Source organism: Trichomonas vaginalis, chromosome VI, assembly GCF_026262505.1.
Source record: "Trichomonas vaginalis G3 chromosome VI, whole genome shotgun sequence".
Classification (NCBI taxonomy): Eukaryota; Parabasalia; order Trichomonadida; family Trichomonadidae; genus Trichomonas; species Trichomonas vaginalis.
The window spans coordinates 19267552-19280095 of record NC_067208.1 but is presented as its reverse complement, the minus strand read 5'-3'; the positions used below and the strand labels follow the sequence as shown (position 1 = coordinate 19280095).

The 12544-nt window shown below is 33.1% G+C and overlaps 5 protein-coding genes across 5 annotated transcripts; 2 read left to right on the top strand and 3 right to left on the bottom strand.

The window, feature by feature from the left end:
• Positions 1-105: 105 nt before the first annotated feature.
• On the top strand, positions 106-1550 carry TVAGG3_0892540 (cAMP-dependent protein kinase protein; the record flags this gene model as incomplete). Its single annotated transcript, XM_001316089.2, has 1 exon — positions 106-1341. The coding sequence occupies one exon, from the start codon at positions 106-108 to the stop codon at positions 1339-1341; it is 1236 nt and encodes a 411-aa protein (XP_001316124.1).
• Positions 1551-2358: 808 nt separating this feature from the next.
• Positions 2359-3246, bottom strand: TVAGG3_0892530 (glycine-rich protein family; the record flags this gene model as incomplete). The annotated part of the gene is made up of 1 exon (XM_051250904.1): positions 2359-3246. The coding sequence occupies one exon, from the start codon at positions 3244-3246 to the stop codon at positions 2359-2361; it is 888 nt and encodes a 295-aa protein (XP_051086379.1).
• Positions 3247-3937: 691 nt separating this feature from the next.
• TVAGG3_0892520 (armadillo (ARM) repeat-containing protein family) lies at positions 3938-7059 on the bottom strand (the record flags this gene model as incomplete). Its single annotated transcript, XM_001316090.2, has 1 exon — positions 3973-7038. The coding sequence occupies one exon, from the start codon at positions 7036-7038 to the stop codon at positions 3973-3975; it is 3066 nt and encodes a 1021-aa protein (XP_001316125.1).
• Positions 7060-7338: 279 nt separating this feature from the next.
• Positions 7339-8343, bottom strand: TVAGG3_0892510 (leucine-rich repeats (6 copies)-containing protein; the record flags this gene model as incomplete). Its single annotated transcript, XM_001316091.1, has 1 exon — positions 7339-8343. One exon carries the CDS (start codon positions 8341-8343, stop codon positions 7339-7341), a length of 1005 nt encoding a protein of 334 aa, XP_001316126.1.
• Positions 8344-9234: 891 nt separating this feature from the next.
• TVAGG3_0892500 (FNIP repeat-containing protein DDB G0271996 family) lies at positions 9235-11190 on the top strand (the record flags this gene model as incomplete). The annotated part of the gene is made up of 1 exon (XM_001316092.1): positions 9235-11190. One exon carries the CDS (start codon positions 9235-9237, stop codon positions 11188-11190), a length of 1956 nt encoding a protein of 651 aa, XP_001316127.1.
• Positions 11191-12544: the final 1354 nt, after the last annotated feature.

Below are 12544 nucleotides of genomic sequence, written 5' to 3'. Positions count from 1 at the left end.
TAGCGTCACATAATTACACGTTAATTATGCATCGATTATTCTTATTAGCCCTCAACTAACAGCCTACAAACCAATTCTCGATATTTTTAAAAAAAAATTCAAAAAATGAAGGGTGTCCTGTTACACTGCTCCGATGGATCGGGGAATTGGATTCCTCTTCACTATTGGCTTGAGGGATGCACTCTCAAAGTAAGCAAGACAGAGAGTTTTGAAGAAATCATTCAACAGATAGAAATAAATGAGCAGACAAATATATTTTTACAAGATTGTCAAGGAATGCCAACCTTTTATATAGAAAACGAAAATTTCAAGCATTATGAACTCAAAGCATCACCTGTTGAGGTATATTCCTGGGTGTTTTGCCTCCGCAGCTGTATTTTTTCAACATCAAATCATAACTACGCTCAATTTAGGAAAATTACAAAACTTGGGAGCAGTCCATATGGTGATATTACGCTTTGTGAATATAATGACACCCTTAATGTCATTATCGAAATTGGCAAGAAGAAACTTGTCGAATTCAGTCATGTAGAGTCGTACATCCCTGAAAGGAATTTAATTTTCTCACTCCCACAGAATCAATTCTTATTAAATCTACTCTATACATTCCAAGACGCAAATAATTACTACTTGTCACTTGAATATCCTCCAAGTGAGCTTCTTCCATTCTTATCTGGCCTTCCCATGATTCCTGAAGATGTACTCCGTTTCTATGCCTCGGAGTTAGTTGTGACATTAGATTTTCTTCACAACCACTTCATTGTTTACCGTGGCTTAACGAGTTCAAACATCTTCCTAGCAAAAGATGGTCATGTTAAGCTTGGTGGATATGGCACAGATATCAGTTCACATCGTGAACTGGAATATCTTGCTCCTGAGATTATTCAAGGGCAGCCATATGGAAAAGCTGTTGATTGGTGGTCTCTTGGAATCATTCTTTACGAAATTCTTTACGAGGAAACTCCATTTTTTGCAGATTCTCCCGAAAAGATCAAAAAGAACATTTTAGAAAATAGTATTAAATTCGTCAGATTCCGAGGATCTCCAATCTCAGAGCTCATTCTGCAGCTCCTTGAAAAAGATCCAAAGAAAAGAATTACTATAGCAGGTATTAAAAAGTCGAAATTCTTCGAAGGAGTTGATTGGAATCTCGTAAGCGCAAGATTGTCTAAGCCAGAAGCTTTTATCGAGCCAGGATCAACAGATTATACTAATTTGTACTCTACAGACTTCCAGTTAAATTCTGAGTTCCTCCCAACAAGCTCAACATATACAGGTATTGAAAACTTCTCTCTTGGTCAGGAATATAGCTCTCCTGATGAACATGATGAAACAAAGTAATTTATTTATATTTTTTATTTACTCTTCATTAAAATAATAAAAATTTATGTGTCAGAAAAACTAATTACTTATGTTAGAATAGATTTTATTCTTATAAAATTGATTTTGAAAAAAAAAATTAACAAATTAGTAGAAAGACAGTTAAAATTTAAGCTGATTTATAATGTAAGATAGAAACTAATGAGATCATATGTGCGATGATAGTCTAGAGATCGTAGTATAAGTAGAAATATTCTGATTCTTCTAAAAGAAAGTTGATTGCAGTCTAGAAAGTTTCTTATGTGAAAGAATCCATTTTTTGGGTGTAGGAATTAATAATTTTATAAAATTAATTTGCAATATATAAAAAACTTTGAATTCGACTGTTAAAGTTGGTCATAATGATCACCCTTGACATTTGTTGAAATTCTGAGCACTTTTTAGTTTTCCAAAAAAAATTTGAAATCAGGAAAACCATGAATATTTCATAGTAAATGCCAATAATAGTTTTTGAATCAATTTTTTTTTTGGAATTTGAATATTAAAATTAAGAATTTCCGAATCAAAAAATCTTATCCGCATAACTTTAAATCTATAAAAACATTTTATTATATGTTATTAATGTATTTTTTCTCTAAAAACATAGAATAATTGATTTTTATTAAATTTAAATTTTTATTGTGAATTTATGTAGAAATCAAATGTGATGGCTGTTGAACTTATTTGAAGTTGATGACATTTTTAAGAAAATTACCAAATATTTTATTTTTACTGCATGAATCAATTAAAGAAGATATAAGAGCTATTATTACAGTACTTAAATGATACTTCTAAGTTAATATGATATTAGCACTATCCTAGGAATTCCTCTGAGCTATCTGCTACCCTCGAAAACATTAACATTTCTGGATTTATGTATAAAATGTTAACTATAACCGTAAATTTAGAATCCCAGAACCAGGGATATAATTTTTATTGGTAATAACGCTCGCATTTTATTTTAAATTTCAAAATACAATATAAATCAAAAAAGAATTTCTATAAGGAAACGGCAAAACCTAGTAATATATAAGTGATTGGAATTGGTATTGCAATTTCGCATGTCGCATAATTTGGATTAAGAACCGTAATTGCAATTGCACCATTTCCAACATGTCCCTTTTCTGTTGATTGAGAAGGTGATGGGAAAGAGGTTGAATAGTCTGCCACAACTACATTCGTAAAGAAAAATCCGCTCGAGTGATATGAATCACTCAGCATTTTGTAATTGGTTTCTGAGGTAGACGATGGATCAATAGCTTTAAATCCTTGGTAACCTGAAACGTATGAAGACCCTCCGGCCCCGGCTGACACAACATCATTGCCATCATCTCCAGATCCTCCTCCAAAATAGCCACAACCACCTCCACCAGCTATCCCATTATTTCTCACATCTCCACCGTATCCAAATGCGCCATTATTGCCAGTAGTTTTTGAATAGTCAGAATGCGTTCCTTTACTAGCAGTTCCTCCTTGGTCTATAGTTCCGCCTGTATTAGCAATTACAGTATATGAAAGTGAAGGAGTGTTATCAGCATAGCCACCAGGATATCCTGTATATACACCACCACTTCCTCCATTACCAGAAGCATCTCTATATGTAGTAGCCCCGCCACCACCAGAGCTCACAATAATTCTTGACTTTAATGATTCAAAATCGGAGCCACTTTTTAATCTAATATCAGTGCATCCACCTCTACTTGTGGAATATAATACACTACCACCTCTTCCACCACCATTGTATGGATGTGAACTATCGGCACTTGAACCATGAGCTCCAATATTAAGATAAATTTTTCGGCGATTTTTTAAAACAATTAAACCAGCTGTATATGATCCGTATCCTCCATATCCATAAGTTGTGTTACCTCCACTGGCTCCCCACAATTCGAAGAAATAGGTTCCACAAGGTAATTCAACTTCAATTGGGGCACAATTATGGAGTTCGCTTCCACATGGATATTCATATACAGTTCTGAGCTTATTGTAAGTTAATGAAGTGACAATAGATGATATTGAGGTCAATTTTTGTTATAAGGTACATTAAAACCTTCGCAAAAATAAATATGATGATCGTAAAATTAAACACATTATTGTTGTTAATAATACTATGAAATGAAAAAAAAACAATGAATCCGACTAAATTCATTTAGATTTTTTGGCTTTTGAATATCAATTCAATTTACGATCATACTTTTCAAAACTTCAAATGGATTCAAATAAAAATTTTAATACTAATCAGATTAATAAAATTTATTTAACGTATTAAAATATAAGATTTCATTTAGACTTCTCAAAAATTGAAATATATTCAATTTTAATAAATAAAAAATTTCGTACATTCTTTTAAATTATTCTTGCATCTTCTGATTGTTTTGCTATGCTAAACTGTAATGTAATTTATTTATATGGAAATTTAACATACAGAAATTTTGCGTTTTTTGAGTTATATAACTCTCAAATTATGAAGCAGTTTAAAAGCATTGGATGAATAATCCTATAAGGATTTGTTCTGAAATGGATTAACGCATATAATAATAAAAACAAATATATCCCTGTTAAAAAAGGGGAAATTAAGTGATATAAAAGAAAAACTCTAATTTATTTATTGAATTAGTTAAGCATCTGACTAACATGAGCAATTTTGATTTCATCATTCTTGCAAACATTCATAATAAACTGTTCATAATTTGGAATCTGCTGAAGCAGTTTATTCAATGCCAACTTGATAGTTCCGATCTGTTCCTCTCCTATTCCAGTGCTCACCAAAATCTCTTTTGGCATCGCGAAGAATCTGATTAATACTGCTGCTAGTTTTTCTGGAACGTTGTACCTCTGAGCGATCCAGAAGAAGAACTCCAGCATTGAGGCATCCTCACGGTGGTCCTCGTTTGCTGGCATCAGATCCAGAATCCTGTCGAAGTACAGCGGCAACTCATCATCGCTGTAGACATTCGGGATGTTCATTACAATCTGTCCGAAGCACGTGACCAAGTTATCTTTCATCATCATGTAAGCGGATGCAGACTTGCCTTTCTGCGTGAGTTTTGTGTGGAACAGCTGTTTGATGTAGTCTGCATGGTTCTGTATTATTTCTGGTTTCTTTATTGCCAGACATTTAATGAAATAGAAACCTTCGTAAATCGCGAATTTCAGCTGAGTGTTCAATGCTCTTTCCAAGACATTTGTTGCGAATTCGTCTGAAACATTCTGTGATTCGACGAATCTGCTCAACACTCCGAGTGAAAATGCAGCCTGCTCTGAGCTCTTGTCCAGCAGAGGAATGATCGCTTCGTCAATCATCTTCGTAACTTCTTCCGGCAGCTCCTTTCCGTCGAAAACAGCGAAGATCTCCCTGAACAACTGCCTGACTGGCCCGAAGAATCCCTCTGGTATCTCCAGGTTGCCGTCGTAACAAGCGTGGTTCAGTCTGACGACGCTGTCGAGGATGTCGATAATCTGTCCGAACTCCTCCCCGAGGTGCTCCAGTCCGAAGACGCAGACACAGACAGCGTATACTTCGATGGCGCAGGCGACGTTGTCGGAGTTGTTCGACTCAGCCGCGGAGTGCGCGTTGACCATGATCTTCTTGATCACTTCCGGATCGAAGAAGCCGACAGAGCCCATCGCCTCGATTACGTAGGAAAGACCGCGCATTGCGTAGGAGATGGAGAAGTCTAAGACAGAGTCAGTCAAAATGGAGACAGTACCAAGGAAGTCTTCGATGTACTGCTGGAGCAGGTCGGAGTAAGTCATGAGGATGTTTCCGTACAAGAGACATGAAGCTCCGGCAATCTTGTACTCGTCTTCGTTGGCAAAAATGTTGTTTTCGTTTGTGTCCTCGCCTTCTTGGTCGGTAACCATGGCCTGTTCTGCAAGGGCGGCTGTAAGGTCGACAAGGTCTTTGGTTTTGTCCTGCTTGGAGAGCTGGGAGATGATTTGGAGCGCATCTGGGATGATGGAGATGATTTGCTCTTGATACGTGTTGATCATGTAGCCAAATGTGTTCAGGCTGTCAATAACAAGGGTTGAATCTGTCTCAGACTGCCAGGACTCAATGACAAATGAGGAAATCTCTTCTAAATTAGAGGCAAATAATTGTGGAACTCTGGAAATGAGAATTCCCAGGACAGAAACAGCTTCTGGCTTGAGTTCATTGAGTTCTGAGTCTTCGTCAGCTTGGATGATCATGTTGACGATGTTAAAGACTTGTTCTGCGTATTGTTCAATTAATGACTGGCTGGACTTGGACAAATCGGCTATTGCACGGATGCAGATATATCTAAGGTCTTTGGGAACTGTTTCAACAAGAGCAACAAAGAGATTTAGCGCTCTTTCGAAAATATTATCTGAATCTTTGACAGTTCTGAAGATGCAGTCCAGAATTGTTATTGAATCAAAGTTCTGGTGCTGCTCTATCAGGTCTAAGAGGCTCTCTTCCAGTAATGAGGCGTAATCTTCAAGATTTGCCTCAAATTGGTCAATAAATACATTTAAGCATGCAACAGTTGTATCGAAAACCGCCGGAAATTCTGAGTGGAGGCCTTGGTCGATGAAATCTACTAGTTCGTCGAGAATATTTTCGTAAAAATCATGGCCATTTGGCATTGCGTACTCTGTTGTGAGGAAGCAGATGACCTGGCCTGCTTCTGACTCCATCAAAGCGTCCTTTGATGACCAAACATGCTCAAGAAAGTCACTATTCAGGGATAAACTGGAAACTAAGTACTGGAAGATGTCAACAAGCTGCTGATCGACTAATTGTGCACCTTCTATGAAGTTTGCCGATGCAACCTCGACGTATCTGTTGTAGAGAGGGAGAATAAATTCTTGTTGCGACATAAATTCAGGGTAACCAGACATAAGAGCATCAATAACTTGAACACAATCAGATAAAATTGCTGGATCTGCTTCTCTGTTGAAAAGATCCAATATTATTTCAGTGACGTTTTCTAATGGAGTGAAATCAGCTCCTAAGTCAAGAGGATTGGAAATAATCCTACATAACTGGCTGAATAACTGCTTGTTTTCGAAATATTGTGGTAAGAGTTGGACAGAACTTTGGAAAATTTCTTGAATGTCATCATTGTTGTCGGCTTGAGATTCAATGTAGTATTTATAGATCATATCGTATGATGCAAGTGTAAGTTCTGTGTCTCCTAAGGAGATTGAGAGTTTGGCAAGATTTCTTAAAAATTCTGGAATTGGGTCTTCTTTCGAGTATAATTTAGCAGTTGAAGCAATAAGATTGACTGCAGAGAGTAAGTGAATTGGTGATTGAGAATTCATAGCATCGCGAGCAAATTGAATGCAAAGTTCTCCTAAAAATTCTGATGTTAACTTGGAAATTCTAGCAACAATACCTTCTCTGATTCTTGCATTCTCTTCTGTTGCTAAAATATTGAATAAAAGAGTTAAAATTTCAGTTTGTTTATCATTATTTATCCAATTATACTTAAATGCAAGACCAAAATTGGTCACAGCGTAATATCGAATCATAGTATCTGGATGGGACTTGATTATATGAATGAATGCGTATATTGAAAAGTAATCTTTTGCACAATTGTCAATCGTAGTAGAAATTTCGTTAATTTTTTCTTGTGTTACAGCTGCAGGATTGGTATTCATCTCATGAAATGCTACAAAAGCTTCTACAAGCTTTCCGGTGACTTCTTCCATCCTGTGACCTCTGAAAAAAATTTTACAAGATTTTAGACAAAAAATTTTAAATTAGGGATATTATGACTCTTCATATAATTTTACGATTGTTATTATTCAAAATTATGGTTCAATATAGGAAAAATGAATCATTTAATTTTTATTCCGCATTAATTCAAAAAATTGAAAGATTTTCATAATGAAGACGGATTAAATTTCAAATAATTATATTTTTTTTTGTATTTGAGTTCAAAATAAAATAAAAATGATTATGTAAAGTATAACCGTTTATTAGGATTCTCATAATTGTTTACATATCAATTAACATGGCAATTTATTAACAGACATTCCGCAAAATGTTGAACTTGGATAATTACATGTTACATTTACAATAGAAGCAATCTGTTTGAAGTTGCTAATTGTTGAGGAAATTGATGAATCTGAAGTTCCAAGATATTTAATTGCAATTGATTTCGATATTGAACCAAATGCATTATTTGTAAAACTGATTGAGTCATAAGCAACTAATTCAATGAGAGAATAGCATTTATAGAATGCATTTGCTCCTATTATACATCCCTCTCCAATTGTCACTCTTTTTAGATTGTAACAATCCTCAAACGCATTATTGGAGACATTACAATAATTAGGTATCACAATCTCTTCAACGGCACAGGACATAAAAGCGAATTGGTCGATCTTGGTTAAGGAAGAAGGTATTTCAAGCTTTATTATGTCAGACATTGCAAGGCTATATTCTTGCAGGTTCGTAATTCCTGATTTCATAATACATTCATCAATTAGACAGTCTGTAAATGTCCAATTTCCAAAATAGCTCAATGAACCAGGAATAATCATTTCTTCAATAACACACCCTCTAAATACCTGCTCTGATATATGATAAGTATTATCTGGGATGGTAAAGTTTGTGAAAGTAAGAAATGCAAAAGCAAATGAATCAATATACAAATAATTAGAAGTGAGTGGAAGAATTAATGTTTCTAAAGATATATTATAAAAACAATTGGATCCAATCGTGGATATTGAAGGAGGAAGTTCAATATATTTGATATTACTTCCAATAAAACATGAATCATAAAGGGTGTTTACATGGCTGAACTTTATACTTGTGCATGGAATTCCTTCAAATGCATAGCTACCAACAGAATATAAAGTTGATGGGAAAGTAATTTTTTCCATAATACTACCTGAAAATGCACTGCTATCTATGGTTGTTACACCTTCAGGGATAGTTATTTCTTTGATAAGAGTTCCTGATAATTCGAATGGTTCAATTTCCGATATTGAATTATTCGGAATGAACATATTTTTACATCTGCAATTTGAAAAAGAGCGATTAAGCGTTGTGAAATTAGAAGTTATATAAATAATACTTATGTTGCAATTCACAAATACTTCTTCACATAGGGAATGAAATTGTTGTTAAAGATGTGTTTGAAAATGCATCTGATTCAATGATTGACAAATTGTTTGGAAAATCAATGCTTTCCAAAGGAGTGGAATAAAATGCTTGACTACCAATAGATTGAAGTGTTGAAGGGAGTGAAACTCTCTTTAAAAAACTCCACTGAAATGTTTGATAATTTATCGTGGTAATTCCCTCAGAAATATTGACATAAGTGAAATAACAATATTCAAATGCCTCATAATAAATATAATTAACATTTGGAGGAATTACTATTTGTGTCGTATTGCAATAATAGAATGCATCATAATAAATAGTTTGCAAACTGTCTGGTAGAACAATTTGAGGAATATTAGCATGTGAAAAAGTATTGTAATATATTACATGAGTTCCATTGGGAATGGTTACATTTGGCGTTGTTAGTTGGCTGAATGCATATGAGTCAATATAATTAATTGTTGGCGGAATAATCAAAATATCTAATGTCATTGAAGAAAGTTCATTCTCATAGATTGAAGTTCGCCCATATGGAATTTCATAGCGTTTCATCGGTGTGTAACCCCATACATACTCCCCAATTGATGTACTTGCACTCAGATTTATTGATTCAAGCTTTGTTTTATAAAAAGCATAGTCACTTATTGATGATAAGTATTTCGGGAGAATAATCGATTTAATAGGACAATAACCAAATGCATAAGATTCAATATAATTAATCTGATCAGATAGATTAATTATATGCATACGTAGGGGATTATGCCTTCTTTAACTCGTCATTGATATCATTTAACATGACATCAAGCATGAGTGTTGGAAATTGTGCGTTTTCATGGACTCCCATGCCTCATATCACACTACCCAGTGACAGGTACAGTATATATGACTATGAATACGCATACACTAGCTTTGATGGTTTTATTATTCCAGATAGTGTAAGATCCATTGGCCAATATGCATTTGCTGGATGTTCATTTGATGAAATTAGAGTTCCAGAAGGTCTTTCAACTCTATCTTCAAGTGCATTTCGTGATACATGCATTAAAAATATATATCTTCCATCAACATTAACATCAATCAACTCTTATTGCTTTTATAATGCATCGTGCCTCTTAGTAGATATATCAGATTCTGTTAACTATATTGGATCATATTGCTTTGATTGTAGCAATATTCCTTCGATTACAATTCCTAATTTAGTAACATATATTTATACATATACCTTCGCAAATAGCATGTTTCGTCAAATTCAGCTTTCAAATTCTATCACAAGTATCGATAGCTATACATTTTATAACGCATCTGTATTAGAAAGCATCGAACTCCCGGAAACACTTGAATCAATTGGACAATACTGTTTCCAATATACGACATTCAAAACAATTACAATACCATCAAAGGTACAAACAATTTCATATGCAATTTTCCAAAATTCATTGCTCGAAACAATAAATCTTCCAAGTGGATTGATGTACATCGAAAGCTATGCATTTTATAATTCTTCTCTGAAAAATGCAGAAATGCCAGCAGGTCTTGTATATATTAATGAATATGCATTTTATAATACATCCCTCTCTTATTTAAATCTTAAAGAAAACTTTACAACATTATATTCATATGCATTACATTCTAGTAACATTTCAAAAATAACATTTCCTCATTCAATTAGAAATATTAATTCATATGCATTTCAGAATACATCAATTCCAAACATCACAATTCCCGAGGGTTTAACAAATCTTGATGATCATGCATTCTGCAATAGCATAATTTCTTACATGGATCTTCCATCTTCACTTCAAACAATTGGGAGCAATGCATTTCAGAATTGTTCATTAAAGAGCCTTGCTTTGAAGGAAGGATTAACAACAATATCTGATTACGCCTTTTACAATAGTAGCATCACAAAAATCAACATCCCATCATCTGTTCAAGTTATTGGAAGCTACTCATTCTATAACGCTCCTATCAAGTCTCTTATTTTCCCAGAAACATTAAATAGTGCATTGATTGGACAGTATTGTTTTGCGTTCCTTAAACTGGTAAACATCTCAATTCCAAACGGAACCATATCAATTGATCAGCATTCATTCCGAGGAGTTAACACAAGTAATATTACTCTTCCAACTTCTTTAGTTAACGTTGGAAATTGGTCATTCACAGATGCATTCTCAGATGAATTAGTTATTCCGAAGAACACTTATATTATAAGAGAGTATTCTTTTGCATCCAGCAATATCAAAAAGATTGATTTATCTTATACAATAATGAGTATAGGAGTTGGGGCTTTCATGTCATCAATTATAAATGAGACATTTATCCCAAACAATACATTTGTCGATCATAATGCTTTCGAAGATTGTACTGAGTTGACTTATGTTAATATCAGTCAGAAAAGCATAATCAACTATGGAGTGTTTACTAATTGTTACCCAATAAGAAACATTACAACAAATGATGATATAAAGTTTGAAGGTTTTGCATTCTTCAATGTATCTAATAATGTCACAATTGTTCATTTTGGACTTCATGACATGCGATTATCAATGACTAAGAATAATCTCAATCCAATTATTAATATTTCATATGTAATGTGTTGCTACAGATCTCCAAAGTTCTGTCATCACAAACCATTAAACTACACTTCATATGAAGGAATCTTCAATTGTTTCTCATATAATAAGCCAGTATACAGAACAAATTATGCAATACTGGCGTCTATGTATCTTTCAAGGGTAGACGAAGATTAATTAGATAATAAATATTTTTACTATTTACGGTTTTTAAATAAATCATACTATTTCCTTTATCAGATTATTAAATATAAAATCACATTTATACTCTATATTCTAGCTTTTAATATTGTTCGGCTTAATTATGAAGATTTCATCATCATTGAAAAGTTTACACTGATGAATTAATATTATTATAGTTCTCTTGCAACTGTACAGAAACAAACACAATATCTATGATAAGTAGTTTTTATTTATTTTTTATTCAATGAAACCATTTTTAACATTAATTTCCAATTTATTGAAATAACTTTTTTGGGAAATAACAGTGTGTTAATACGTAATTTGTACTTAAACAATTAGTGATAGAGAATGCGGATATTTTCCATTAGAGATTGATGCATTTCCTCCAAAATTATTTTTTGGAACAGCAGAATTGAGTGAATCAAATGTACAAATAATTTAAATGTTTCATTAATTCAATCTTTATCTATAAACACTTCTTTGTGAGTTAATGATTCTCTTCCACTTCATTATAATAAAAACTATCCTTTTAACCTGCTAAAATTTAACATATAGCTTTACAGCGAGACATGAACTTTATATAAAATTTATGGAATTAACTGGAATTTTGGCAAATTTGTAAAAACCATATACATTACAGAACCAAATTATTAGCGCACATTAACAAAATTCTCATTCAATTTGCATTAGGGTATTAACGTCTTTATTTATAAATAATTGCTATATGTTTTATTTTCCAGCTTTACTAAGAGCACTGGTTTCCTGTAAGCAACGGATATTCGAAGAAATAGTAATATTACATTTGCAGTAATTGATTTTTTCGATACTGACGTAATAGAGGTAAACAACAACGATACATTTTTCCCCTCTCAAAATAAGAAAAAATGACATATTTTTAATAATAAAACACCATCCCACGCAGTCAAGAATCAACAAAATTTATCAAAGATTTTTGACAGTTAATAAATTTACTCGAAATTGTCAACAGCAAAGAGAAATTAGCGCGTGGCTATGATATAATTAATTTTGATTTTAAATGTCAATTCAATTTGCAAAATTTAACCGAAATTTTCTCACAATCAATTCAACGAAACATTCAAGATTGAAGATTGTTAATAATATACTTATCATTATAGACAATAATTTTCAAATACTTTTTTTTTCAGATTAATAAGTTTACCAAACAAAAATGATTAATTCATTAACAGTATTTTATGATGCCATATCTATTTTTTTTTCATAAAAACCGCATTTGGTAAACATACGGAAACGACATACTTGTAATTTCGTTGATGAAGAATTAGTTCATTTGAATGCAGTTTCAAATTAAAATTCAAATAAAAATTCA